This window comes from Ovis aries, chromosome X (assembly GCF_016772045.2).
Source record: "Ovis aries strain OAR_USU_Benz2616 breed Rambouillet chromosome X, ARS-UI_Ramb_v3.0, whole genome shotgun sequence".
In the NCBI taxonomy this organism is placed as follows: Eukaryota; Metazoa; Chordata; class Mammalia; order Artiodactyla; family Bovidae; genus Ovis; species Ovis aries.
Window position 1 is genome coordinate 56385927 of NC_056080.1, and position 27591 is coordinate 56413517.

At 51.5% G+C, this 27591-nt stretch overlaps 2 protein-coding genes across 4 annotated transcripts; both read right to left on the reverse strand.

Moving 5' to 3' along the window:
* Positions 1 to 1124: 1124 nt before the first annotated feature.
* On the reverse strand, positions 1125 to 14025 carry SUV39H1 (SUV39H1 histone lysine methyltransferase). Of its 3 annotated transcripts, XM_027963004.2 has the most exons (6): positions 13983 to 14025; positions 11780 to 11925; positions 9721 to 10383; positions 3741 to 3887; positions 3524 to 3653; positions 1125 to 2793 (listed from the first exon to the last, which is right to left on the reverse strand). In XM_027963004.2, exons 1-6 carry the CDS (start codon positions 13999 to 14001, stop codon positions 2660 to 2662), a joined length of 1239 nt encoding a protein of 412 aa, XP_027818805.1. In that variant the 5' UTR covers positions 14002 to 14025; the 3' UTR covers positions 1125 to 2659. The 3 variants fall into 3 exon arrangements, with proteins under 3 accessions (XP_027818805.1, XP_060264260.1, XP_060264259.1); XM_060408277.1 differs by having other exon boundaries at positions 1125 to 3653; XM_060408276.1 differs by having other exon boundaries at positions 1125 to 3887.
* A 4465-nt stretch (positions 14026 to 18490) lies between these two features.
* WAS (WASP actin nucleation promoting factor) lies at positions 18491 to 25761 on the reverse strand. Its single transcript, XM_015104910.4, has 12 exons — positions 25601 to 25761; positions 25107 to 25247; positions 23898 to 23984; positions 23693 to 23795; positions 23547 to 23588; positions 23400 to 23453; positions 22433 to 22607; positions 21417 to 21459; positions 21060 to 21213; positions 20433 to 20845; positions 20059 to 20173; positions 18491 to 18799 (listed from the first exon to the last, which is right to left on the reverse strand). Exons 1-12 carry the CDS (start codon positions 25730 to 25732, stop codon positions 18744 to 18746), a joined length of 1515 nt encoding a protein of 504 aa, XP_014960396.3. The 5' UTR covers positions 25733 to 25761; the 3' UTR covers positions 18491 to 18743.
* Between the last annotated feature and the right edge of the window lie 1830 nt (positions 25762 to 27591).

The window sequence follows — 27591 nt, forward strand, 5'->3', positions numbered from 1 at the left end:
GAGTCTGAGTTGTTTGTGGCACTATATTCTAGGGAATAAGGCCTCTGGAATGTTTAGTGCTCTGTGTTCCAAGGTGTCTCAGTAACTCAGGGGTGCGTGTCTAAAGTATGAGGTTTTAGAACCAGTTAGGGATCTGTGTTCTCTTGGATGTTTGGGTGGTCCATGTCCAGGGTTTTACAGCTCTACTGTTTGGGGTGCAGGGGTCTGTCTGAGGCTGTGAGGCCTCTGGGCGGTTTGGGAATAGATGATCAGGGGGTGAAGGCTCCGAATAGATTGGGGAACAGTATCACAGGTTGTGAGGTCTTTGAGATGTTTGTGAATCTCTATCCCAAAAATTGGATGCAGTGTAGCAGGGCAGCGTTTGCAGCCTCGGGGTTCTTTGGAAGTCTGTGTCCCCTAGGTTCAGTGCAGCATGGGTTATATGGGGTTCATGTCCAGGTAGGATTGCAGAGCTGTAGGGAGATGTGTCCCAAGGTATGAGGTCCCTGAGGTCCAGGGTCAATTTCCAGGGTATAAGGTCTATGAGCTGTTTGGAGGTCAGTGCTTAGGTGCCTAGAACTCTGGAGTTGTTCAGGATCCTGTCGCCTGTGTGCAAGGTCTCTGAAATATTTGGGTACCTGTCACAGCATGTGTGGTCTCTGAGCAGAACCAAAGGGCATGGGTTCACATTCAGGTTGAGTGATGATGAAGGCAAGTATGTATACTTGAAACACCATCTCTTATGTTTTATACCCTGGCACATATAGGTGCTCAATAAATATTTGCAGAAAACTTCCCCCAGCACATACAGACTTTTCTCTTTGAATGTAGTAAGCAGGCTTTGGGCTCAAAAGTTTGAAAAGCATGGAGGATCCAGCTAGAATTGTGTCATATGTATGGCCAGTGATAATGCTTTGTCCATTTCAACAGCAATGGATTTAGTTTGCTTGTCCAGTGTATGATAACTTTGAAGTATAAAGCAAGCTTATCTTAGGTCAGCATGTATGCAGACGGTGGTGCAAGTGGTGCACTGCAGGGAATTTAAATGGCTGAGGTTGGAGGACTGCATTCCTGGGCACCCCTGCTCCCAGCCTCTCATCTCCCCAACCCCCACCTACACAAGGTCTTCAATCCCCACACCTTGGTTTTTTCAGCCAATAACCTGTTTTATTGACGCCCATTCCCAGACTGGGAGGGCCAAGGGGATATACAAGAGGAGAATCAGATTCAGTCCAAGCCTGAAGGTCAGTCTGGGGGTGGGGAGCACAGACACACAGATGGACACAAAAACAGACACACAGATCTGGCATCTGCTGGCAGGGCACAGTCTCACGTGGGAACACTGCGCACAGGTAGTCAGGGAAGGAAGGCTTCCTAGAGAAGACCTCACAGGGGAAGCAAGGGACGAGGCAGCCATCAGCGCCTTCACCTTTTATACATTTGTGGGCAGGGAACTGAGACCAGAGGACCCAAGGTGAGTGCAAAGGGCTGGAGGGCTAGGAGGTGGCAGGGGCTTCCCCTCACCTCGCCACATCCTGGTGGGTAAGCCAGCCCCACCCCATTCTTGGTCTGTGCTTTGCCTTCTGCCACCCAGGCCCTTTCCTGGGATCCACCTCCACAGTTTTCAAGGCTTCCCTGAGACGATCCACGTGGACCAGGTGCTCAGCCCAGTGCCTGGCACCTCCTCAGCACCCCATCCATGCACGTTTTGTCTAAGTGCTGTCTACAGCCTAGCTAGGTCTCAGGTCCAGCTCTGGGTGCTATCAGCAGTCCTCACACCACAGGTTAAGGGCTCCCAGAATCCTTTGAACTCAAGAGCCCTGGGCACTTTCTAGCTGTTGCAAAGGCAGAGCTGAGTCCCAGCCCACCTTAGTGAAGTGAAGTTGCTCAGTTGTGTTTGACTCTTTCTGACCCTATGGACTGTAGCCTACCAGGTTCCTCCGTCCATGGGATTTTCCAGGCTAGAATACTGGAGTGGGTTGCCCACCTTAAGGACAGGTAAAGTCTGGGCTGCCTCTCACTGGCCAACAGGCTGTGGGCATCCACTCTCCTCTAGTGGCATGTGGGTGTCTGCTTCTCAGAGGCACAGCTTTGAAAAGGAGACCCTACAGCTGTCAGGCCAACACCAGCCAGCATGCAAGCATGAGCAGGACCCAGCCACAGCCTGCAGCCCTTGAAGACCGCCCCGCTTCTTTCACTAGCACATTTCTGTGGTAGGGGAGGCGAATGGGCTGGGAATCCTGGGCTCTGGGGTCAGCCTGTCCTGGGAATGCTTCCTCACACCCTTGGGGCAGCCGGGAGAGGGCCTGCAGCAGACCCTTCAAGCTCTGGCCAGAAGCAGGTGCAAAAACAGACGTTTCTACTTTGGGTATGGGCTGGGGCTCAGCCCTCGGACCGCCTTGCTAGGCCATGGATCCCAACTGCAGAAAGTCCTGGTGTTGAAAAATCACTTCTGAAGGTGGGCAGGGGTTTGTAAGTGCAACCCATGGATGGGGCTGGGACAGGGAGAGGGGACTCCTGGAGTCCGCCCTCCCCATGGCCATGCAGCCCTGAGCAGGGGGCAGGCGGAGGCAGGCAGGAGGGCCTGGCAGTTGTTCTTCAACAGGAGGGCAGCAGTGGGTGGGTGGGGTGGGCTGCTTTTTAGCCCCCCCTGGTCAGTCTGGCCTCAGACTTCATGGGGCTAGAAGAGGTATTTACGGCAGGATTCAGTCCCACACTTGCATTCGATGCGGACCCGCTTCTTGGGAGAGCCGGGGAGCCCAGCCAGGCCAAAGTTGGAGTCCATGCGTGTGCTCTCCATGTCCACGGGGTCCACTGTAGAGTCACAGCCGGAGGGGGGTACTTGTTAGACAGAAGGCCAAGATGGAGGGGTCCCGCTGCCCTTTTTACCACAGGACCCAGGAGTCTGAGGGGCGGGGAGGTCTGAGATGAGAGTCAGGTAGCGGGTCATAGGGTTGGTGGTTTCGGGTAAGGGCCAGGGCTTCCACTAGAGGGGTGTTCAGGTGTTAGGAAGATGGCCAGGGAGTGAGGGTTCTCGGAGGAGGCAGGGAGCTGTCGGGGTGACCGAGAGGGTTGTGTCAGACAGGGGTCAGGAATGGAGGGTCACCTGGGCATCCAGAGGGGCATCTGAACTCTCCTGCCAAAGATTCCCCTCGAGTGTCTCAGAGGTGGCTAGTTTGTCAAGAAAGGGACTGGCTGGAGGCCACAAGGGTGTCCAGAGTCTTGGAATGAGGAAGGTCAAAGGGGGTTAGGAGCAGTGAAGGTTGGGGGACTGGGGAAATTCAGACAAGATTGCAATCAGGAGGAGTGTCTCAACTCTTGAGCCAAACATCCTCCCCCAGGAGCCTCAGGAGAAGTTGGTATGAGGGTCTCAGGCTTGGGGTCCAGTGGTTAGGAATGAAGGGATCCCCAAAGGGTAGGCATGAATCCAGGAGTCCAGATAGGAGCCTGGGAGTGAGGAAGAGCCTCTTAAAGCTCCTTGGGGAGGGGTCCTCATGTCCCATGTCACTGTATGTCCCTGCCCCCAGTCCCCTGCCACCCCCACCTTGCATGTTGTAATCAAAGGTGAGCTCCTCGCCTGCCCGGATGGTTCTGGTGGCAAAGAAAGCAATGCGGGGCAGCCGCTCATCAAGGTTGTCTATGAAGACGTTGTACACCTGGAGGTTGGGGTCACACTGGGCAAAAAAACAAAAAATGGCAGGAGGGTGAGGAGGGGCCCCAGCCTGCTCCTCCCAACCCCCTGCCCCCCTGCGGGTACCCACACTGTGGTTGACAAAGTGGGAGATGTTGCCGTAATAGGCGGCGTCCACAGTGTACACATCCTCCACGTAGTCCAGGTCGAAGAGGTAGGTGGCACCCTGGCGGTCATAGATCTGGCCCCGCCGCTCTGCCTCCTCTGAGGTAATGATCTGGGGAGAAGGTCACAGGGGAGAGGAGGTTGGCCCAGAAGGTTCAGGAAAGCCAGCACAGCTCCTGACCCCCATCCTGGCCCCCTGGAGGAGAACAAGGGAGCAAGGAGGCACCCCTGTGGCTAGCTCAGCAGGGACACACAAGGGCTGGTAGCCCTTCTCAGGCCTCTGGATGGTATGGTGAGTCTCTCAATGGTAGGTGGAGGCCGGCCACAAGGTCCAGGAGTGAGAGAGAAACCCCCTTAGTGAGAGACCCACATCAAAGGTGAGGAAGAAAAAGACCCAGAGCTGAACAGAGAGGGGCGGGGAGAGTGGGAGTGAGAGGCTGATCCAGGGCAAGAGAGCCTGAGGCACTGAAGGACCAGCACAAGAGAATCAAGCCAGTACAGGTCGGTGTGTGCACTGTGTTCTCAGTCATATCCAACTCTTTGTGCCCCCAAGAACTGTAGCCCACCAGACTCCTCTGTCCATGGTATTCTCCAGGCAAGAATACTGGAGTGGCTTGTCATTTCCTTCTTCAGGGGGTTTTCCCGACCCAGGGATCGAACCCACGTCCCTTATGATTCCTGCACTGGCAGGTGAATTCTTTACCACTGTTCCACCTGGGAAGCCTATGCAGGGCAGTGCAGACAGCAAAAAGCATATAGTGAGCATGAGAGGCCTGGGGAAAGGGAGACTGAATGAATGAGAAAGAGACTCAGAGGCCAGAGCCAGAGGCAGAATTAGACGCAGAATCTTAATGCAAAGGTCCCAGGTTCAGAGAAAAGGCCAAGACCCCAGAGTCTGATAGCACAAAAAAGAGGTGGAGGCCAAAAACAGACAGAGAAGGAAGAGGAAAGTAAGGAGACCACAGCACAGATGAGACCACCTCACTCAGGCCTAACACTGTGCACTGCCAACAGCTGGTATTTAAGACGGCAGGAGGTGTATCCTCCTCCCCAGCTGGGTCCCCGCCTGTCCGAGTAACCGGAACACTATCCTAGCCCAGCCTGTCCTTGCCTCCCAAGTGCTGGTGACGGACTCCCCACCCAACCCCCGCCACACACCACCCCTCCTCTCTATCCCTCGTGTCCCCTCTTCCTGGTCAACCACAGCCTTCTGGTAATCCCCGACCATGCTCCCTCTGGGTGAGGTCCCACCAGTAGCCAAGACTTCCCCTTCTCAGCCTGGGTGCCCTTAGACCAGGGCCAGCCTCATTCTCCACTCCTGGGTTCTTGCTGCCCATCAGCCACAAGTGCCAGCGCAGTACGCCGCTGACACGCAGTAGACACCTGTCATGTGTATTCCACCCTCTAGCTCGGAGCCCTGACCTCCGTCCAGCAGTGGTCCTAAAGGCAGCTCAGCTCTCTTCTTGCCACATCCCATCTTCCTTCCCTCTCCCTCTGTCAGAGACTACCGCCCACCACTACCCTCCTGCCACACTGGACATAAGCCTGAGACACACCCCAGCCTCATTTCTTGCTCATTCTCATGTCAGCCCGTGACCAGCCTCTGTTTTCTCTAGCCTCTTCCTTGCCTCCTCCATCACCACCTCCAGCCTCTGTTCTGTGCTGAAGGCTGATCAACAGCCCCCTTAGAAGATGCAGGCTTATCCCCTGGGCCATGCTGCTCACTGCCCCTTACTCCAGCTCCATTTGTTGAGGAACCTGGCTTCCCCATAGCAATTTGTTTGTTCGCTCATTCATTCAGTGGATTTTCATGGGGCCTACCCTGTGCCTGGCCCCAGTACTCAGGGGTCACAGCTGGGTGGGGGAGACACAGGACCCCCTGGCCCTTGGGGGTCACTGGCGGGAGAGCACAGGGACCAGGCCTGGACTGGCCTTCATGGATCACAGTCTAGTTAGTGCTTAGAGCTTGAGGGGCAGTGGAAGAGAGACACCATCTAAAGGGAACTGCAGATCACAAAAGGGCTTTGACCAGACTGAAGAGTGGGGACTCTCTCCTGTGGGACAAAACAGGAGTCACAGAAGCATTTTAAGTAGGAGTACATCAAGGTCAGCCTCCCTCCACCTCCCAGAGAACACACCCTTCCTTCTGATGTCAGCTCTCACAGATGTCACTTATCTGTGCAGCCTTCCTGAAGCTCCCGCTCCCCACCCACCACCCCCTCTAGAAGCCTGGGATCAAAGGGCAGCTTCTCCTGGGCTCACGAGCAGACCAGGTAGTGCCTGGGCTGGTTTTTCCCTTTGGGTTCCTCCCCAGCCAGATGGAATGCCCACCTCCTCCCCAGTTTCTATTTTCCTGTCCATTCTTCCCCTACCTGCTCCCTCAGTCTCCCCATGAGTGAGTCACACTGCAGACCTTGCAGGGTACAAATGGTTCCTTCTGGCTTCTTTTCAGCTCCACTGTGTAATGGTTGGTCCACCCCCCAAAAAACCTGAGAGCAAAACAGTCCATGTCCCCGCTCCCTACCAGAGTGACTGGGGAAGATAGATGGGCTAGAAGCTGGCAGCCGGGAAAGGATTTTGATGGGAATGGGAACCAGAAGACTCAGAAGCCAGTTGCTGTTCTGCCCCCTCCCGGATATGGGATCCTGAATGTTCTCTCCCTGTGCCTGTTTTCTCAGCCAAATAAAACAAACAAACAAACCCAAACCACAACACTCCACCAGGTCTGGCAGGACACTAGTTTTAGACATCCGGGCCCACTTTACTAGCATGGTGACTCTGAGCACGTTACCTCTCTGTGCCTCAGTTTTCTCATCTGTAGAATGGAGATGACAATAATCTCAACTTGACAGGGGCTGTTGTAAGAATCCAACAAGTTCAGATACGTGAAAGGGGTTTCTGTTTGTTTTCATGTTAGGAGTGGCTGAGTACTGTAGCTTGTCAAAATCTAACAGGCTCCCTTCTTTTGTGTGCCCTTTCTCAAGAAAAACTTCTGCTAATTAAATGATGATATGCCATCATTTAATTAAACTAATTAAAGTGAGGTTCACTTTCATTTCAGAGTTGAAAAAAACACGAAGAAAGTGCATGTTTCAGAATTGATAAACTAGGCTACGTTCTCTGGTGGGTTAGGATGGTGATGTTCCGATGAACGTGGAAGCACAGCTGGTGTGGGGACTGACAGCAGAGACGGAGAGTGAACTGGGCTCCAGAGTGGAGGGGGTCAGGGGTATGCCCCCGATTATGTAACATGCAGTAGGCCAGCACCACATAATCAAGTAAGTTAATATTTCTGCAAAATGACGAATATGCACACCAAGTGGGATAAACAGATTACAAATAGGCATATATCTGGTCTGGTTGCCTTTTGTAGCCAGGCAGGCTACAGAAATTTTTGGTTTCTGGGCATTTTGGGTGTTCTGAATTTTGGACTATAATGGCTAACGTTGTTTGAAGACTTACTGTGTACTGAACACCAAATGCTTCACACATCATAACTCACTTTAGTTCTTGGAACAAGTCTATGAGGTGGGTGCTATTATCATTCCCATTACACAGATTAGGAGAATAAGACACAAACAGGTTAAGTGACTGCTGATGAGTGGTGGAGCTGGGATTCAGCCTCAGGCACCCAGACTCCATCCTCCTGAGCCCTCTGCCATGCTGCCTTGTCAGAGTGGGATGCGGGGGCGGGGGGGTAGTTTTGGACCTGGCAGTGTTTGGGGGCCTGTGCTGCCATCAGGAGGCCCCGCAGGTCTAAGGATGTCGGAGGTGGGCCTGGAAGTCACTGAATGTGGCAGGAGGGAAGCCAAGAAATACCTTGAAGAGAATGTGGGAAGAGTGGGAAGAGTGAGGATAGGGAATGAGAGGGTCCCCAGTTACTGCCATGTTTATAGCATGGAGGAATAAGGACGCTAAGGAAGAATGGTGTGAAAAGAGTCGGGCTTGTGGGACCTTGGAGTGCCAATGAGTTGAAGACTCTTCCTCCTCCTCGCCTGTCAGCATCTTCCTGTGCTGCTGACAACTCCTCCAGAGACGGCCAGTGTGGTGAAACTAGGTACACCCCTGCTCTGGACTTCCTTAGGACCGCTGACTCCTGTGGGTGTAGATGCCTCCTCCCCTGCATAGCTACGACCCCTCTAGGCTGTGACATCTCTTCCACACTGTTGCTCTCCCTCTAAGACCTGAATATCTCCACTGGAGTGTCAGGGCTCTGAGGGTGTGGACACTCCCTCCAGGCTGTCAGAGCCTCTTTGGTGTACACCTGAGCTTCTTGACTGTCACTATCCCGCTGGGGTGAGGACACTTCACTTTCCTGTCAGGGCAGCGTGAGCGTGGATACTTCTTAACTCGGACTGCCAGGGTCCTCTGGAGAGCTTGCCCTCTTCCTTGAGTCACGCTGGGACATAGACACCTCTTCCTACAGACTATCAGGAACCCTCTGAGCTGTGGCCGCCTCCTCCTTCCTCTGGACTGTCAAGTCCTTCGACACATGGACATTTACTCCACCCAGCCCCCAGGATTGTCTGGGGTGTGGATATCTCTCTGTTCAGACTGTCAGGGTCCTCTGCTGTGTGGACTGCTCAATCTCTAGACAGTTTCTGTTCCCCCGCCCCCTGGGGCTATGACCCTCTCTATAGTTCCCCAGGGCTTTCCAGGTGGTGCTAGTGGTTAAAAAAGAAAAAACCCCACCTGCCAATGCAGGAGATGTTAAGAGACATGGCTTTGATCCCTGGGTCAGGAAGATTCCCTGGAGGAGGGCATGGAAACCCACTCGAGTATTCTTGCCTGGAGAATCCCGTGGACAGAGGAACCTGGCAGGCTACAGTCCATAAGGTCGAAAAGAGTCAGACACAACTGAAGCAATTAAGCACACACACATAGTTCCTCAGAACAGGAGCCTCTCCTCTTCATCACTGTTATCACTATAGCCAATGCTGTCACCTCCCAGCTGTATCACACCCCTAAGAGACCCACAGAAACACAGAGGTGTTTGGGGCTGTCCCTGTGACAAGGTACACTCATGGATTTAAATGGTCATGGTCCAGGGATGTTAAATGTTCCCCAATGCATGAGGCCTTCCTATGTAACAAACAACTGTCTCACCCCAAATGCCCACTGTGACCCACTTCAAAACTTGCTGTTGCAGACACCTGCTAGTTATTCACCCAACCCCCTTTTGTTTTCCATTTGGGCATATGGCTGAATCATGCTTTGCAGCTGCCTTTGAACTGAAGTAAGGCCCATGACTTGGTCGCAACCAATAGGTGTGGGCAGACATGATATGCACCATATCCTGGCCCAGCCCATTAGAGACCTCCCCTTCTGCCCCCCAGCAGCCCACCCACCAGGCAACACTGAGGATCAGAGGCAGCTCTAAGCCACGGTAAAGGCACAAGAGGGAAAGAACCTAGGCAGCCACACCATTTGGGTGGAAGGATACCAGCTTTGCCCCAGTGTCCTGCAGTGGCTAGAGGAGGAGGTAGCCAACCCCACCCCTGCTTCCCGCCCAAGGCAGACTGTGTTCTTTTTGTGCAGATTAGTAAAAAAAAAAAGTACTCCTGGGCAGACACTGACTGGTGATAAGCTGGACCCTCATGAAATGAGAAGAGGAAGTGCCTTTTCAGATGATGCAATCCTGTGCAGGCCACGTGGTCTGTTAAAAGGAATGCTGCCTGGATTTCAGTTCCCGCTTACCTCTTTGCTAGGTACCCTTATGAAGTCAACCCAGTTTGAAAGTATTTCAACGTGCCTTTAACTACCAGCGTGGAATATGTGCCCCTGCCAGGATAGTCCCTCTCACACTCAGGTTACCCCCTCAACACCTTCCCCCCAGGGAAAGCAGGGGAACTTCAGGCATACAGTAGGGAGAAAGAGGCAGGCGCTCAGGGTGGGAACACACAGTGGGGAGAGCCATACACACCCGCCAAGCCCTGTCTCCCTACCTCGCCCACGTACTCCATGACGAAACTGTTCTTGCGGATCTTCTCCAGCGTGCGGACACCCCAGCCACGTCCATCATCCGTGCGGAAGATGCAGAGGTCGTAGCGGATGCCCTTCTGTACCACTCGGTTGGGGCAGTCATAGCCACAGCGGCAGCGGGAGTTGCACTCGTAGATGGGCAGCCCGGCTCGCAGGCGCACCTGGCCCTGGTCATTGTAGGCAAACTTGTGCAGTGATGCCCCAGGGCAGCAGCCTCCAGCCGGTGCCCACAGACAGTCCTGGCACTCGCAGCCCACAGCCACCTGGTTGAGGGTGATGCCCTCACCAACACGGTACTCGTTGATGTACACAAAGGCCCGTGGGGGGCCATCCAGGTCCACTTCATTTTCCACGGTGATGCGTCCCAGGTGGCTGCGCTTGGCATTGAGCTCCTGCTCCCAGCGCTGGAGTGCCCGCCTCTGCTTGGCCTTCTGCACCAGGTAGTTGGCCAGGCTTGGGTCCAGGTGCCGGGGTGGCTTTGACCGGTGGTGCCGCCGGAGCAGCTCCCTTTCCAAGTCCTTGTGGAACTGCTTGAGAATGCGCACACACTTCAGATTCTGCCGTGGTTCCCAGGTGCTCTCGGAGTCTGGGTACCCACGCCATTTTACCAGGTAATACTCCTGTTCCTGGGGGGGTGGGGAAGGGGTGGGGGCACTGTAAGTGACAGACGAGACCCTTGGGCCAGCTCTTGTGGCACTTCCATCCCAAAGGCTGTGGGCAACACCCAAACCGCTCCTTTCCTAGAATGACTCTTTGCAGTGATAAAAAAACATAGGCTCTCAGAGTGAGGCTCACTAGGTTCAAATCCCTCTCTTCCCCTTACTATCTGTCTAAATCCAACTTTTATCTCCCAAATCTATCCCCTCCTGCTAGCTGTTCAGCCTCTCCTCTCAGAGTCATCTTTGACTCCTTTTTCTCACACTCCCCATATCCACCCTCTCACACTCCCCATATCCACCCTCAGGAAATCCTTCAAGCTACATCCAGAATACTACACTTCAAATCTCTGTCACCACCCTCATTGCTCGCCTGGAGTGCAGCAGCAGCCTCCTCACTTGTCCCTCTGTTTCCACCCTCATCCCTAGGTCTGTTCTCCACACAGCAGCCAGAAGGATCTTTTCTTGCCGAGAGGCACTATAGGATAGAGTTTAACTACACAGATTCTACAACTAAACACGTTGGGTACACATCCTGAATCTGCTGCTCCCTAGTAATGCAAACCTAAACTCAGGCAGTTATTTAACTTCACTGGGCCTCAGTTTCCTCATCCTGTAAATAAGAAAAAAAAGAGCAGATGTTTTTCTAGCATTCATTATGTAGAAGGTATTGTTCTAAGCAACTTATATGTATTATTAGCTAATTTAACACTTACGACTCTATATAAGGTAGATACTGCTAATTATCCCCATTGTATAGATGAGGAAAATGAAGTACAGAGAATTGGTGTAAGTTTTCCAGAGTTACACAGCCTGGATGTGAACTGAAGTATGCTGGCTCCAGGCTGTTCTGTTAACTGTCCTGCCATTATCTCCTCGGGCAACAGTAACAGTTGCCATTTTACAATGTTGCTGGTGGGATTAAATTAGTTTCTAAAAGAAAGTGCCTCGCACCGCAAAGTGCTCAAAACCATTCAGTTCAGTTCGCTGAGTCGTGTCGGACTCTTTGTGACCCCATGGACTGCAGCATGCCAGGCTTCCCTGTCCATCATCATCAATACCATTAGTTATCATTATCTCCACTCCTGGGCTCAGCATCTCAATCTTTGCAATTGGTTTGTATTCAGAGGGAGGTGGGAGGAGAGATTTATTTAAGGATTCCTTCTGGCTCCTGCCCCTCTCAGAAAGCCACTTGGTTTTCCCACCTGTAAAATGGAAATGATAAGAGGGCCTACTAATCCTACGTTTTTAAGATCAGAGGAGAAAACTGCTTTTGGAAACAGATGTGGGTAATGGGGGAGGAGGCGGGCAGGAAGCCAGCTTCCTTGAGTCACCTCTGCCCTGGCCACAGTCACCCCAGACTCACGCGGATCTTTTTGTAATCACACAGGTACTCGACTTCAAAGTCATAGAGGTTCCTCTTGGAGATGCCAAGGGCAGGGCAGGAGAGCTTGGCCAGGCGGCACAGGTCCTGTAGCTGATTCCAAGAAGATTTGCAACACACACTGCAGCCTAGAACAAAGAGGGCCAGAAAGAACTATTGCTGAGCATCCTGATGAGGCCAGGGGTCAAAGAGGACCCCAAATCATCCCTAGGAATTCCAAAGGACTACCTCAGAGGCAGTGAAATTTAATCCACAGGCTTTCCCAATGCTAAGACCCTTCAACAAAGATGTGCCACTTCCATCTACCCCAGTGCCCACTGTCCAAGGCTTACCCTGGAGCAGCAGACTTCCAAGTGGTTTCTGCTGCACGGATCATCCTAAAGGAATCGATTCCCCACCCCTCCTCCAGAGCTTTCAGCTCCCTCTATACCATTCTTTAAACTGCCTGCAAACCTCCTTGGAGTTCAGGACCTAATTGTCCTTCTCCCCACTTTGCAAAAGAAAGAGAACAACCCCCATCTCAGTAGGGTGCACTGTCCCAAGGTGGGTGGGTAGGGATGGGATTAAAGCCTCCAGGGCACCAGACAAAGGCATTAACTGGAAAGACTGGTCCACAATCTCATCTGTAACTCCTGGTGCCAGATGTTTTAGAATCCAAATTCCATTGGGGGGATTTTACAAGTGTAGTTCTAGGTATATCCCCTACATTCCCTAACACAGCCCTAGTGTGGTCAAGGGTATCAAGCCATAATCACATTAATAGTTCTGCAGAAAAAGTGTGAATTTTCACACTGAATAAGAGAAAGATGCAAGATAGTGGCAGTGATAGCCTAATTTTGCCACTGAATGACACCAAATTTAAACTTTCAGGGCTTTTTGGATTTTGGAATTAAGAATAAGAGATTGTGGAGTGATATTAGATTATAGGAAGCTTCCCCAAATGATTCACGTGAGTGCCTTAAATCCATATTTTTTCAGGCTGCATTTTGATTTTCTGTCTCATTCATATTTCTCTGAAGGGTAAAGCTCACCCAAAGGAGTGTGCTCTGAATTCAAGAACAGACAGAACAAATAGGTTAGTTGTTGGGGGGGGGGGGGGAGGCTACCAAAATTTTTCAGGACAGATTTTGTAATTTAAAAGGCATCTTTTGGTTCAAGGCATATTCTTAGTCTCTGTGCTTTAGAAGCCATTTTATCAAATCATTTCACAAAACCCTTGTTCCAAATGTAATCAGTCAGTCCTCATCCTGTTTCATCTTTTAAAAATGTTTAATATTTTCTACCTTCCATTACAAAAACTGAAACTCATGGTGAAATACTCTAGATGTCAACCTACAAATGTACAAGAGCTTTGCAAAATCATTACGTGTGCATTTCCACCCCTCCTCTTAGACAGGCCTAGTGGAGACTCGGCCTGTGCCCACGCCTTCCTTTCCCTATGCCTCTCCCTTGCAAACTTACATTTGAAGCCCCAACTAATGTGATCCCAACTCAAATATGCTGCTGTCTCCGCACTGACCACAGGTGGACACTCCTACCCTCAGAGCTCCCCTTCACACCTGTGGAACCCATCCCCCCCGCAGCTTTCCTCATCCAGAGGGGCCCACCTTCCTCAACACTGAGTCACCCCTCTTTGCCTGCGCGTCAGGGAGCCCAGCTCTCCCATTAGGGAAGTCTTCTTCCCCTCTTCCTGGGGGAGTTCTCTCTGCCTCAAATCCTTCCCCCATCACGCTGCGAGCAGATATCCTCCCCCTGATGATTCCCCTGTCCCGCAACGCTGAAAAGGAGGTCCGTCCCCTTCCCTCCCCTCCCCTTCCGGCGTCTCGCGTGGACACCGAGAGGGTAACGGTCACCGGCGGCCAATTTTCCCGCGCGCGGGCGCGGCCTCCCCCAACAAGCCCCCGCGCGTGCGCGCGCCGTCAGGTCGCAATTTGCGGCGCGCGCCCCCCTCTCGCGTCCCCACTTAGCCCCGCGCCCTCCGTGTTCCAAGGCACGCGCCCCCTCCCCTCAGCCCCGCCCAGCCCCGCGCGCCAGGCCCGCGCGCCTCGAGCCCCAGCCTTTTGGCGCCGACCTTCCGGCTCCCGGCCCGGTGGCCTCGGACGCCGGGGGCCCCGAGTCCGCGACGCCACCCCTCCAGCCCACCCAGCCTGCCAGCGGGCCCGCGTCGCTGCCGCCACTGCTTCACCTTTTAAATTTTCCGCCATCTTTCCCCACGGCTAACGACATTCGGGCCTAACCGGCCTCGCGAGAAGAGAGCTCGCGCGGGCGTGGCCGAGAATGCGCAGCCTATTGGCCGCGCCGCGCAGCGAGCAGCGCCTGCGCGGACCAACCGGCGAGCCGTGACGGGACCCCTCCCGGCCACCCGGCTCGGTCCCGAAGGCGGGTGCTCGCCAGTGTTTTGCGAGAGTGCCTCTGGGGGGCGGCCGCGGCAGCAAGGGCGGCTGAGGTTGCCGGAGGCCCTGCCCGTACGCCGGTCTGTCTGTCACGCTGTCAGCCAATCACGTTGTCAGCTAGCCGCAAAAGGGGATTCTCCGTCCTGTCAGACCCCCAATTACCGCCGTCAGTCAGTCCGTCACCAGATTTTAACCCCAAGCAGTCCGTGACTCCCCAGGTGGACTACCGCCGCATACAGCTGCTCGGGCAGTCACCCGACTGAAATCCATCACCACTACCACTGTCTCATCAGACCCCCGCCCGCCATTCACGCTGTCAGTCTGTCAGCAGCAGCATCCATTCTTGCTTTCGGGCCAGCTGCGAGGCCCCTGAGGCAGACAAACGGCGCTGACAACAGCTATGTTGCTGTAAGCCAGCCTGCCATTCCCTTAGATTGTCCCTTCATCACACCATCAGTCTGTCCAGTAGCCAGGCTCTCCATCTACCCTGGCCCTGGAAGCAGCTCCGAATCCTCTGGGGGAAATCACCTCACCACCGCCCAGGAAGCCAGCTTGGGCCCTCTGGCTGGCTGTGATTATGTCAGGACAGACTGTCATTGTCAACATCGAATGTAGCCCTGTCGTGTGGGCTACACGCTCCACTGTCAGCTGGTCACTCCATAATTCTCTCAGGTTCCTCCTCATTCATGCCGTGATCAGGCAGTTTATTTCCCCAGAGCACGTACTCACAGCAGCTAAAGCCTCCAGGCCACCTGTCAGTGGCCAGCAATCTGTCATTTCTCAGGCAAGGCATACCCTCCATTGGTAGGTCAGTCAGCATTCTCTGACCCCCAGGGCCCTTTAGGGTGGATGTGGTTCTGTCTGTGGACAGCCATGGTTTCAAGCGGCTACACTGATTTTTCAGTGGGCCAGCTGGCCTGTGACTCATTCAGTCTGCCCTTCGTATCAGTCAACTAGGTAGCCATTCTCAACATCTGACTGAGCACACGGTCTGTCAAGTACGCTGTGATTTGTTCACAGTAGACAGTCAGTCACTAGATATGGTTGCCTATCAGGCAGGCACAGATCTGTCCATCAGTCAACCTGAAATTCCCTCAGGGTAGACCTCCTTTAGGGGCTTCCCAGGTGGCTCAGTAGTAAAGAATTTGCCTGCCAAGGCAGGAGATACAGGTTTGATCCCTGGGTTGGAAGATCCTCTGGATTAGGAAATGACAACCAACTCTAGTATTCTTGCCCAGAAAATTCCATGGACAGAGGAGTCTGGTGGGCTGCAGTTCATGGGGTCGCAAAGAGTAGGACACAACTGAGCGACTGAGCAGATCTCCTTTACACATCCCCAGACAGTGTAACATCCACACATACTCTCCGGCCAGGTGTGATTCCTAGCAATAGTCAGCCATTCACAACATCCGGCTACCCAGGCAGGCAGCAACAGCACGGGTCATCAGTCAGTCAACCTGTAAGTCCCTCAGGAGGCTGCCTCTCTTTTGCAGCATCAGGTCATCAGCCCCAGCCAGTCCCAAGCAGGCTGTAATTCAGTTAGATTTTAAGTAGCTCACAGTGTCAATAACCCACACTGTCATTTCCTCAAATTGCCCCTCTCCCTGTTGTTCCATACTTTATGTAGTCAACCAAATGGTTATTCTGTGCCTGCCAGTCCAACTGTGAGCCAGCTGGAGAAATGACTGGTCAGGATGAGGTTCCATTAGCCCCTGCTTGCCATGGGTGGAACAGTTAACAGTGGAAGTCTCACTGTGAATTCTTCTCTCCCTTATTACTTCTAGAACAGTCAGATGCTGGTCCTCACATGACCCCAGTCTCCCCAGGCAGGCAGGACCTTCCCACTCCTAGGAGCCAGGAGGCCTGTCCAACCCACAATAGTAGTTTAAGGCATGAGCTCTTTCTTTTTCTTTTCTTTTTCTTTTATTTGGCATGACCTCTTTCTGCCTGAATCTGGGGAAGATGTAGTGGTTTACAGGTGTTGGGGACCATCCATCAGTCTTCCCCACATAGGATAGTATAGTGGGTAAAGGCTTGGATTTTAGAGCCCAAATACCTGGGTACAATCCAAGCTCAACCCTTCACTAAAGTGTGGGACCTTAGGCAGTTCCTTCATCTGTAAAACCTTGGATGAGTGACCTTGGGGTGGGTATCTCTTGCTCATCTGGAAAATGAATCTTTCTGGGATAGCACCTTTTTAGAAGACCTCAAAGTAAGAAATGACCCTATTATTACTGTGTCCTACACCCAGCTGTTCATCTGTTCACTCAGCATTAATTCAGTGCATACTCTGCTGTGGACTACATCTCCCAGTGCAGGGCCAATACAAAATCTTATCCTTTCCAAACTGCGCAAGTTTGACTGGCTTTTAATATAAACCTAACATTGGAGTGTACCACACATACAGAAAAACAAGGAGACCATGGGTGGTGACCCCGTGTAATGAGTTTCACAAATGAACATACATGTGGAATCAGAATCCAGGTTAAGAAACAACATTGTCAGCCAGGGCCCTAGAAGCACTTAATTGTTTAATATCTCCAAAGTCAGAGTGTCTTAAAAGCACTGATAGGTTATAACTTAACTGGAAGTACTTTTCTTTGGTCTTTTTAAGTGATATATAGAATAATGGTGCATTTTATAATCAGTGATGACTCAGGATCAGCGACACCCAATAATAACAATAGTAACAACAGCAGAAACAGCATCTCAGGTTTATAAATGCCTACAAGGAGCCAGGAACTTTGCACACACCATCTACTTTCATTCTTGTCACTACCCCGTGAAGAAACTGAGGCCCAGGGAGCTCAAGCAACTTCCCCATAGTCAACTCTTTTACCCCAGATCTGTGCTTGCTCTAGCCAATGCTCCTGGGGATTCAGAGGTTGTGTGATGTAAGGTCTTTTCCAGGACAAAACCTGCTCAAAGGGTTATGGAATTCTGGGTTTGGTGGGGGTAGAAGTGATATGACAGGCCCTTCCTAGACTCAGTGCTTGCCATGGGAACCCAACCAGGGTGGGGTGGGGAGTGGAGTAAAGGATGAAGAACAATGAAAAATTAAAGGGAACCCAGGACTCCCTCCTTCTCCAGCTTCCATGGCTGCAGGGAAATTCTTAAGGGGCAAAGCCAGCTCCTACTCCTTATACCTCCACCCTCTTCTAACCCCTTAAGCTGCCCTTGGATGGTTCAGAAATTCTTGCACTGATCTTGCAGATGGAAGAAGTCTGCCCCCTTTGAATTCTCCCTCACCTTTATTTTCCTCCCTGCTCTCTTACTCCTCTGAAGGTATGAAACCTGAGATCTTATATCCACCAGGTTTCAGAAATGGGAAGGGGTAGGCCCCTCTATTCTAGGCTTTGATGTACAAGAGTTTCTAATTACCCCCTTGGAAACAGCTTTGACACCAGGGACAGTTTTGAGTTGCGCCTTTTTCCCCCTCTGGAGAGCAAGTTCTAGAGGAGGAGGGTGACCCAGTGGGATCCAAGTTGGAAATAGGTTATATATTGTTGCCCCCATTGTATAGATGAAGAAACTGAGGCTCAGAGGTGAGGCATCTTGCCTGTGATCTAGAGCAGATCTATGGCCTCTTTCATTGCCATTGGCCAGGACTTAGATTGCACTGGGAACTGGGCAGAATCAAATTTTAGCATTGTGTGGGAGTTGTGTGCATGGAGAGTGGGAAGTCTGATCATTGAGTGCTCTCTTGATCTAATACTGTGTTGATCGCACTTTTTTTTTAATGAGTGTACAAATAACTCTCACTCGTTCACCACATTCAGCCTCACACCAAGCTTTTTCCCACCTCAGGGTCTTTGCATTGGCTATTCCCTCTGCCTGGAAGGCCCTTCCCTCTAAATATTCACATGGTTGAATCCTTTCTCTCTAGATTCAGCATAACTGTCACCTCCTCCAAGTGTCTTTCCCTGAACTCTACATCTTACCATCACTTCCTCTCAGCACAATATAGCTCTTACCATGATCTGTAACTCTTTTTGTTTTTATTTAATTCCTTGTTTCTTGTCTATCTCCTGCCCTAGAATGTTGACCTCACAAGACCAAGAATTTTTGTTGTTTGTTTCCCATTGCTTTATCCCCAGCCCCCAAAGTAGTGCCTGGTAATAAATATCTGTCGAAAGAAGGAAGGGCAGAAGGAAACAAAGAAATACAGACTAAATGACCAAGGGAACAAATGAATAAATAAATATACATATGTATGGCTAAACAAATGAAATAGGAATAAAAGGAACTTTGGGGGAAAAGGACCCCAAATTCTCACATTTGGTAGGTAAAGAAACTGAGATTTAAAGAAACAAAAAGACAGTTATTTTATTTTTTTTTAAAAATCCTTGAATGAGTTGAACTGAGACATTTTATATAAAAAGGTCCCTGGCTATTGCTAGGGTGAGTGTGTGTGGGAGGAGGCCAGTCAGAGATAACAGCATAGGAGGGGTGGGTAGGAAAGAAAAGGGGCTTGGGGGCCAGGAAGTTAAGTGGAGGGTGGCGAGGAGGGCTGCCAGGGGAGCCCAGCACAGAACAGCAGAGGTGGTGGTGATTCAGTCGTCCCATTCATCATCATCATCATCATCCCCGGCCTGGTCCTCCCCTTCGTCTGGAGGGAGAGAGAAAGAGTGGAACTCAGGATGGGTAGGAGGGTTCAAAAGCCCTGGAGAGAGGAGTTACTAGGGTCTAGGAGGTTGGGATACTAAACCCTGGGGGCTGAGATCTCCCACTTGGAAGTTAGATCTGAGGTTTGTGTGTTAGATAAAGGGACCTCCTAAGAGGAGGGAGAGTTAGGGAGGGGCAAGATAGGGACTATAGCTGGGGTCTAGGTTCTAGTTGGAGTCGAGGTTAATATTATAAAAAATATGTGGTTGGTTGGGATATTATTGTCACACAAAGGGTTACTGTTAACAGGCTTGTCACTCAATGGAGTGGATTTAAATATTAGCAAAGGTGGAGGAAGTTACAATGTTGTTTTTTCATAGTGCGTTAATGTTCACATTGTTGACACAGAATGGGGTTAGTGATGATATCATGGTCAAAAGAGGAGGTTTGTTATAATTCTGTCATATAATGGATTCCTATTGATCTGTGAACAGACTCCTGGGTTGATGTCAGTGTTATTGTCGAAGCCGAACTTTAATAATATTATTGTCACACAGTAGGTTGAGGCTAATACTCTCTCTTTCTCTGCTCTCCTCAGTCATGTCTGACTCTTTGCGACCCTTTGGACTGTAGCACACCAGGCTCCTCTGTCCATAAGACTTCCCAGGCAAGAATACTGGAGTGGGTTGCCATTTCCTCCTCCAGGGGCGCCTCCTGAATTAGGGATCGAACCCGCGTGCCCTGCATCTCCTGCATTGGCAGGCGGATTCTTTATCACTGAGCCACCTGGGAAGCCCTGAGGTTAATAGTATCCTCATATAATTCTCATATAATGACAATGCTGTTGATACATTAAGGGACTAACATTAACACTATTGTAAAAGATTGAATTAGTTATAATATTGTCACTAAATGAGTTAATCTTTTGACACATGACATTTGAGTTAATATTAGTGTCAAAGAAGGGGTTCTTTATAATACTATCATCACATAGTGGGCTAATGTTAATACTATTGAACATATGGGGTTAATGTTAATATCATTGTCAAAGAGAGTTAATCATATTACTGTTACATAATGACAGTTAACACTGTCAAAAAAGAGACTGCTACAGATTCATGTTCATTCTCACATCAACAGATGGGACTAATTGCTGGTGGCTGTTGGGGGTGTTTTTAGGTCAACACTAGCTGGGAACCAGGGCCACAGGTCCTGGCAGGATGGGCTCTGAATGGCAGGCTCACAGGGAGGGTGCACTCTCACCAGAGGAATGGATGGCTTTGCTTCTCTTCTGCATCACGTGCATCAGGGCACCCACCAGCCCCTCTGAGCTCTGAGGTGGTGGCTGCAGCGCTGAGCTCTCTGGGGCCCCCGGGGTCTGCAGCAAGCAGGATCCAGCACAGAGGGCTCAGGGCCTGTGAGAGGAGCACTTCTCCCCACCCCTTCATCATTCTTTCTCCTCCCACACACTCTAGTCGCCTTGAAACTCACCTCTCCCCACCAACCTCCCAACCCTATCAGTGAACCCCCAAATCGTGGGACCCCCATCACTCTCAGCCCCAGCCCCCTACCATCCTCACTTGCACAGCACACCCCAGAGTCCCAGTTCCCCAATCCTCCATCACACTGGTTCTCACCTTGTTCAGCTGAATTCCCTGCCGGATTTGATCCAAAAGTGCCCCCCGACCCCCACCAGGGGCCGGGCCCCCCACAAGCCCCAGAGAAGGAGGGGGTGGGGGAGGGATTGGTCCATCCCCAGAGCTGGGTGGTGGCGGTGGTGGTGGTGGTGGTGGCGGAGGCATGGGCGGTCCACCCCCAGCTCCAGGGGGTGGAGGGGGCGGTGGCACAGAGCGTCCAGTGGCTGGAGGGGGTGGTGGCGGAGGGCCCCCTCGGCCCGGGGGTGGGGGTCCCCGGGGAGTTGGTGGGGGAGGAGCACCTCCCGAAGGTACAGGGGGCAGAGGGCCAGAGCGACCCTTGTTACTCCCCACAGTTGGGGGCCGGGGGGGCTGGTTCCCTCCTCGGGATGGCGGTGGGGGCGGTGGAAGTGGCTCTGAGGGGAAAGACAACACATAGCTATTATTATAGTTTCCTTCAGAGCCTCAGTTTTGCTCACTTGTAAAATGGGTACCCCAACCAACCAACTCCCAATTCAAGCAGTATAGGGGTTTCTATGAGGACTGAGAGCCTACAGGGTATCTCTTAGAAATCAGCTACCAGGGTTGGAGAAGAAGAGGTGGTCCAGAAAGTGGAGGGGGGGAGCTCACCCTGGCGCCTCATCTCCTTCCGCACAGCTTCCATCCCACCCTGGTTCTCAATGAAGTCATAGATAAATTTGGAGGTCTCAGCATCGGTGAGCTGGGCATCACTGATTCCCGCCCTTGAGAACAGGCTCCGCAGATCTGGGTCCAGGTTGTTCACCTTCCCAGGAGGAAAAAGGCCCCAGCAAGGGTCGGGGAATAAGGTGGGGAGGGGAGGGGCACAGATTATCATGGGGTCCACCCCAGAGAGGGATCTGCGAGGAGAGTGGGAAGGATGGGGTCTGGGGGGTAGATCTGGAGCTGTGGACTATGGAAGGGTAGGCAGGAGTTGAGTGGAGTCCAGGGGACTCTGGAGTTACTCACGTCAAATCCATTCTGGGGGTCCCACCCCACGTGGCTGACATGTCTGAGGGAGGTGAGGAGACCCCAGTGAAGCGCCATGGCCGTTTCTTCCCTCCCTTCCTAGTGAAGCTCTCTTGCCCTCCCCTGCCCAGAGGGACTCTCAGGAGCCAGAATTAATGAATGAGTCTTAAGTTAATGAATGAGTGAGAGTAGTAGTTATGGAACTAAAGAGGGTTCACAGTTTGTGGTGCCCATCTGTCTGCCCATCCCTCTTTCCACCATCCATCCACCCATCTATTTGTCCACCTGGGTGTTCACATTCACCTGTCAGACCACTGATCTATATATATTTGTCTCCCCATTCATCTGTCCACACACATTTATTTACCCATTTGTCCACCAATCTGTCCTAACCCACACTTGTCCATCCACCCATCCATCTACCCATATGCCCATCTTTCCATTCATTCACTCACTTGACTTCCCATTCAATCACACACTTCTATGTAGCCACTGAATTGTCCTTCATCCACATATGTGGCAACCTGTCCATCCCCATCCACCTTGTATATGAACCCATTGGCCTGTATATCATTCTGTCCACATATTCATCCACTCACCCACCCATCTACCTACCCACTTCCCATTTACCATCCATTCATTCTCCAACCCAACCATTCATTCATTCATCCATCTATCTACCCATCCATCCATTCCAGCCTAACCAGGGAGGGACTAGGTTGAGTGTAATGCCTAGGGAGCAAAATTTAAAGAGGCACTCACTCTTGGAGTCATGGATTATAGTTGGGTGATGCGGTAGAGAGTGACTGCCTCTGTAAAATTTGCAATCTTGGTGCCTTTGGTATCTCTTCCTGGTCCTAGCTTTGCACTCCCCCCCTCACCCATCCACTTATTTGCCTACTCTCTCACCTACCCATCCATTTTTCCGTCCTTCCATTCACTCAGCTCTCCTCCTATCCACCTGCTCTCTGCTCCCCCACCCCCAGGATCCATGGGCCCACTGGAGAGGTTCTCACTTGAATCCACTGGGTGCACCAATATCAGACTTGCTGATCTTTTTCTTCCCTGAGCGTTTCTTATCACTTGGGCCAGGCCCAGGTGCTGGGAGCGAACGGTATCGTGAATTCGTGATGTCTGGGTTTTGGATGTCCACTGTCACCAGCCCCAGAGACACTGGGCTGGCTGCTGGGCCTGTGGGGAAAATGGGTGACTGGGCCATTGACCCACTTACCTACCCACCAGAACATAAGAGTTAGAGACAGGAAGACAGTTGGGGGAATCAGTGTGTTAGATGGTCATGGAAGGAGTGGGTGAGGGGTCCAAGTAGGTTTATGGAGAAGTGGGTGGGTGGGTCCTGCATACCATCCATACATTCACTGATTCATTAATTAATTTACTCACACTTAAGTATTGACTCATTTATTCACTGGCTCATTGACTAATTTGTTAAATTATTCATTCACTCATTCAATCATTGCTTTCTCCACTGATTGAAATTTTGTCACTTATCCATTTATTCACTGTTGAGTTCATTCCATCACTCATTCATTGATTTACTCAATCATCCATCCATCTATTTATCCACTCACCCACATACCCATTCACCTACATCTATACACCCACCTGTACATCTACATCCTCCCATCAATTCGTGCCCCCATTTAACCATCTGTCCACCACCAATCCATCCACCCACACATCTATCCACCTATTCATTCACCTATTTATCACTGCACCCACCCATCTACTCATTTATCTGCCCACGCCCCACCTGTGTATCTATTCATTCTCCCACTCCTTCCATGACCATCTAACACACTGATTCTCCCAACCGCCTTCCTGTCTCTCTTATGCTCTGGTTGGTAGGTAAATGGGTCAATGGCCCAGTCACCCATTTTCCCCACAGGCCCAGCAGCTAGCCCGGTGTCTCTGGGGCTGGTGATACCTGCCCACCCAGAGACACAGGAAATATTCAGCACTCACCCCCTTGGTCTCCACCTGGGTGCGGGGGCAGGGGTGGGAGCCCTCCTCTTCTCTCTGGGAAGATGGAATGGATAGAGAACTATCACAACCCTGCCTCAGTTTTCTGCGCTAGCCCCTTATTACTCCTCCTTGCACTAGAGGACTCACCTTCACTGGCTGGCACTGGTGGAGGCGGGAGCTGGCGCCTGTCTGTGGAGAGACAGGAAATCAGAATCAGGAGAGGGGCTTTTCCAGCTCCCCACTCTTGCCCTCACTTCTTCTCAACCTCTTTCCCTTCCCCAAGGCCTTCTTACCCCCGCTTTGCCTCTGATTCCGTTTTTGTATCTTCTCCTGCACCAGGTTCCGGAAGGCCTGGGCCTCGCCCTCGTCTGCAAAGTTCAGCCCCGCTTGGCAGTCCTGCACATGCCTGGGGGGTCAGCTGCCTTCCAGACCTCCCCACACCTTTCCCCTCTCCTCCTTGCACCCCAACTGAGGCCCAGGGTTTAGGTGGTCACTTACATCTCCAGCAAAGGTGTGGAAAAAGGGGGTGGGAGCAGAGTAGACCAGCTGTGAGTACAGCTCCTGTTCCCACAGCAGCCGGCCAGCCTGGAGAGGGGGGAGCACACTGGCACCGAGGCACACCCTGGGTGGAGGGCCTCTGTTTTCCAGATAGGGAGCATGGTATACAAATTTGGGGCCCCAAAATCTGATTTGGAGAATTCCAGCTCAGAACTGAGGAGCTGGGAATCTAGGAGTCAGATGTGGAGGATTAGGGTACAGTATGGGAGTCAGACCCTTCAGCGAGAAACTTGGATTTGGGGTCCAGATGTGGAATAAGGGGACTTGAATTTGAGGATTTGGGACTCTAGTTCTAGGAAACTGAGTCCATTCAGAGAATCTGTCCCAAATCCCCCCCTTATATGGGGACCTTCATTAGGTCAGGTAGGGTTCCAGTATTAGGAGTTGGGATTGAGATTTGAGGTTCAGAAATACAGACTTGGGAAGGGTTTTTGGAGGGGGTTGAGCCAATTTGAGATTTGGAGAGCAGAGTTATAAATTAGGAGTTTGGTCAATATTTGATGACCCTGGGATCTTGATGCGGTTCTACTGGGTCTATCTTTATCAGTTTAATGGGATGAATTGGGGGTTTATGCTTGGAGGATTTAGGTTAAGGGTTTGTGGAATAGGTTTTTGACTTATGAGCTACCGCAATACTTAGGTGATTAGGAGTTTTCATATAGAAGTTCTGGGATCCAATGCTGTGGGCTTAAAAGGACAGATTTGGAGTTGAAGATTCAATGGCATACTTAGGTTTGGGATTTGTGGAACATATTTTTGACTTAGAAGCTAGGCAAAATTCTGGAGTTCAGGAGTACCGATGGGAGGTTTCTGAGACCTAAAATGTGGAGTTTCGAATAGACATGAGGTTCAGGTAAAAATATAGTATATGTGTGTGTGTGTGTATATATATATATATATGGAGTTTGTGGAACAGATTAGATTTAGGGGGTATACTAATATTGGGGGTTACAGATCTTGACACAAAGACTCTGGGGTCAGTCATCACAGGCTTAGAAAGACAAACCAGAGGCTGGCATCTGGATAAAGTCTTTGGTTCTAGAGCTCAGGGGGTTCACTGATCCGTCTGAGGGCTCAGGGCTATGGACACAGATCTGGGTTTATGGGTTGAAAACTGGATTGTCTGTCCAGTGGTGGGGCGGGGATCACCTGAAGGCCATAAAGGCGGATGAAGTAAGACTTCTTGGGGTTATCCTTCACGAAGCACACAGCTCCACAGTGTCCCTTGGTCCAGTGCTCGGCTCCAGGGGGCAGCGCCAGGTACAGCTGAACAACCGCAGTGGCCAGCGTCTGAGAGGGGAGAGTAGGACTCGTTGGAATGCAGTCAGGGGCATCCAGAGGGTCTGGGAACCAGTCCTGGCCCTTTCTTGCCTGTGGCCATCATGGCTCCAAAGGAAGAGCCACAACCAGAGGGAAAGTGAATGAACATTGAGTTCTTCCTGGGATTGGTGAATGGGGGTAAGTGGATTCTGAAAGGAGATGATGGAGAGGAAGAGGAGGAGAAGGAGAGGAGGATGGGAAAGATGAGGAGAGAGGAAGGGGAGGAAAGGAGGAGAGGGAGAGGATGGGAAAGATGAAGAGGACGAAGAGGAGGAGGAGAAGAGGAGAGGGAGACAAGGAGGGCCAGAAGGTCCCCAGCTCACCCAGCACTTTCGTCCGAGCATCTCAAAGAGTTGTTGGTTCTCATGGTCCTGGAGGAGGGTGGACGGGATGTTTTGCTGAACCCCTTGTCCTCCGCGGCCCCCAGGCCTGCCTCCTGAAGGGCCCCCACTCATGGTGCCTCCTGCCCTTGTCCTCTCCGGCTGGGCTCTGAGTGCAGGGTAAGAAGAGGAACTTCCGCAGTGAGTGGGGGAACAGGAAGTGCAAAAAAACCACAAGGGAAACAAGTCCTCTAGGGGCCCCTCGGTAGGCCTGGCCTCCTCCTTTAGACTGAGGCCCTCCTCCATTTGACTGGTTAGAGCCATCTTTTGGACCAGCTTTTGTCCTCCTTTCTTACTCTCTGGGGCCCATCTCCCTCTGACTTCTTGGACCCTCCTCCCTTTGGTTGGCTGGCAGTGAGGGATAGGCCACTGCAGCATTTCTGCAGTGCCACGGGGGGCAGTCATGGGCTGAGCGGCCTTCTTCCTCCCCAAAGCATCCAGTTACTCTGGGCCCAAGGTCCAAGGCTCTGGTGCTGAAGGGTTATTGCAGTACAGATTTTCCTTTAATTACATAGCAAGCACCTGGGACCCCACCTCTCTCCTGAGACCCCAACTCGCTCACACCTGGCTCAACTTCCCCATCCCTACCACACCATCGCATTTAGTTGCTGTTGCTTCTGAACTTTTGAAAGTGTGTAATCTTTGGAGTCTCTTCTTTTCCCCCACTCAATACTCTATATTTTATTTTATTTACTTATTTAGGCTCTTTGCGATACATGGGCTTCTCTTGTTGCAGTGCAAGGGCTTCTCCTTGTGGTGTTTGGGATTCTCTTGTGATGCGAGTGCTTAGTTGCCCCTTGGCATGTCAGATCTGAGTTCCTCAACCAGGGATCAAACTCACGTCTCCTGCATTGGAAGGCAGATTCTTAACCACTGGACCACCAGGGAAGTCCCTCAACATTCTATTTTTATCTAACTAATATTCATGTAGCACTGAACATGTGTGCCAGGCACTCTTCTGACCTCTTTGTAAATATTGACTCGTATAAACCCTCCTATTGGCCTGGGGGAAACACGCTATTTTTGCCATTTGATGGAGGGAAACTGAGGCCCAGAGTGGTTACATGATTTCCCCAGTAGCTCCAAGCTAGCATGCCAGGCAGGTTGGTCAGTGTGCACTTTTCATCAAGATGCTCCACCGCCCGCTCTGTTACTAAGATTCATATTTGCCAGTAGCAGTAGTTGTTACTGCTATATAGCATTCTATTGTGTTACTCTGCGTGTGTGTGCGCATGCTAAGTCGCTTCAGTTGTGTCTAACTCTTTGTGACCCTTTGGACTGTAGCCTGCCAGGCTCCTCTGTCCAAGGGATTCTCCAGGCAAGAATACTGGAGTGGGTTGCCATGCCCTCCTCCAGGGGATCTTCCCAACTCCCCCAGGGATCAAACCAGCATCTCCTGTGTCTCCATTGCAGGAGACATTGCAGGCAGATTCTTTACCGCTGAGCCACCAGGGAAGCCCACATTGTGTTACTAGACAATTTGTTTATTCGTATTCTCCTGTTAACAGATATCTGAGCTCTTTCTGTCTCTCGTGGTTGGCAGCAACGCTGCCTTATTTGCTCCTATACGCATCTCTGGTTCCAAACAGGCAAGCACACTCTCAGGAGGGGAACTGGGGCATTGTAGGGCTTGCATAGCTCGAACTTTGACAGACTGTTTCCCCAAGAGAATGGAAGCTCGGTCCGTACCCCTCCCTGGACCTATTTCCCATTTGGAGATGTGAAGTTTTCAGGTACACATACAGCAGCTTGAGGGGAGCTGAGCATATCCGGGGTGTGTCTGGCATTCCCATATACCTGAAGGGAAACAGCACATGTCAACTTGCGACCCACAGTCCTACCTGAAAACCTGTATGGCTCCCATGCCTGCGGTGCCAAGCTTCTCTCCTAAGCCAAGTCTCAAACCCACTTGTATTAGTTGCCCAGTCATGTCC

Excerpts from the sequence above, each read along its gene's own strand:
- SUV39H1 (XM_060408276.1), bottom strand. Across the intron at positions 10,384-11,779 it reads GTGATTACAAAAAGATCCGC|GAACAGGAGTATTACCTGGT; the intron begins GTGAGTCTGGGG and ends CCACCCCCCCAG. Across the intron at positions 3,888-9,720 it reads TCATGGAGTACGTGGGCGAG|ATCATTACCTCAGAGGAGGC; the intron begins GTAGGGAGACAG and ends CCTTCTCCCCAG.
- WAS (XM_015104910.4), bottom strand. The coding sequence starts at position 25,732 with ATGAGTGGGGGCCCTTCAGGAGGCAGGCCTGGGGGCCGCGGAGGACAA. Across the intron at positions 23,796-23,897 it reads TCCACACCTTTGCTGGAGAT|GACTGCCAAGCGGGGCTGAA; the intron begins GTAAGTGACCAC and ends AGGCATGTGCAG. Across the intron at positions 18,800-20,058 it reads CAAAGCCATCCATTCCTCTG|ACGAAGGGGAGGACCAGGCC; the intron begins GTGAGAGTGCAC and ends CTCTCCCTCCAG.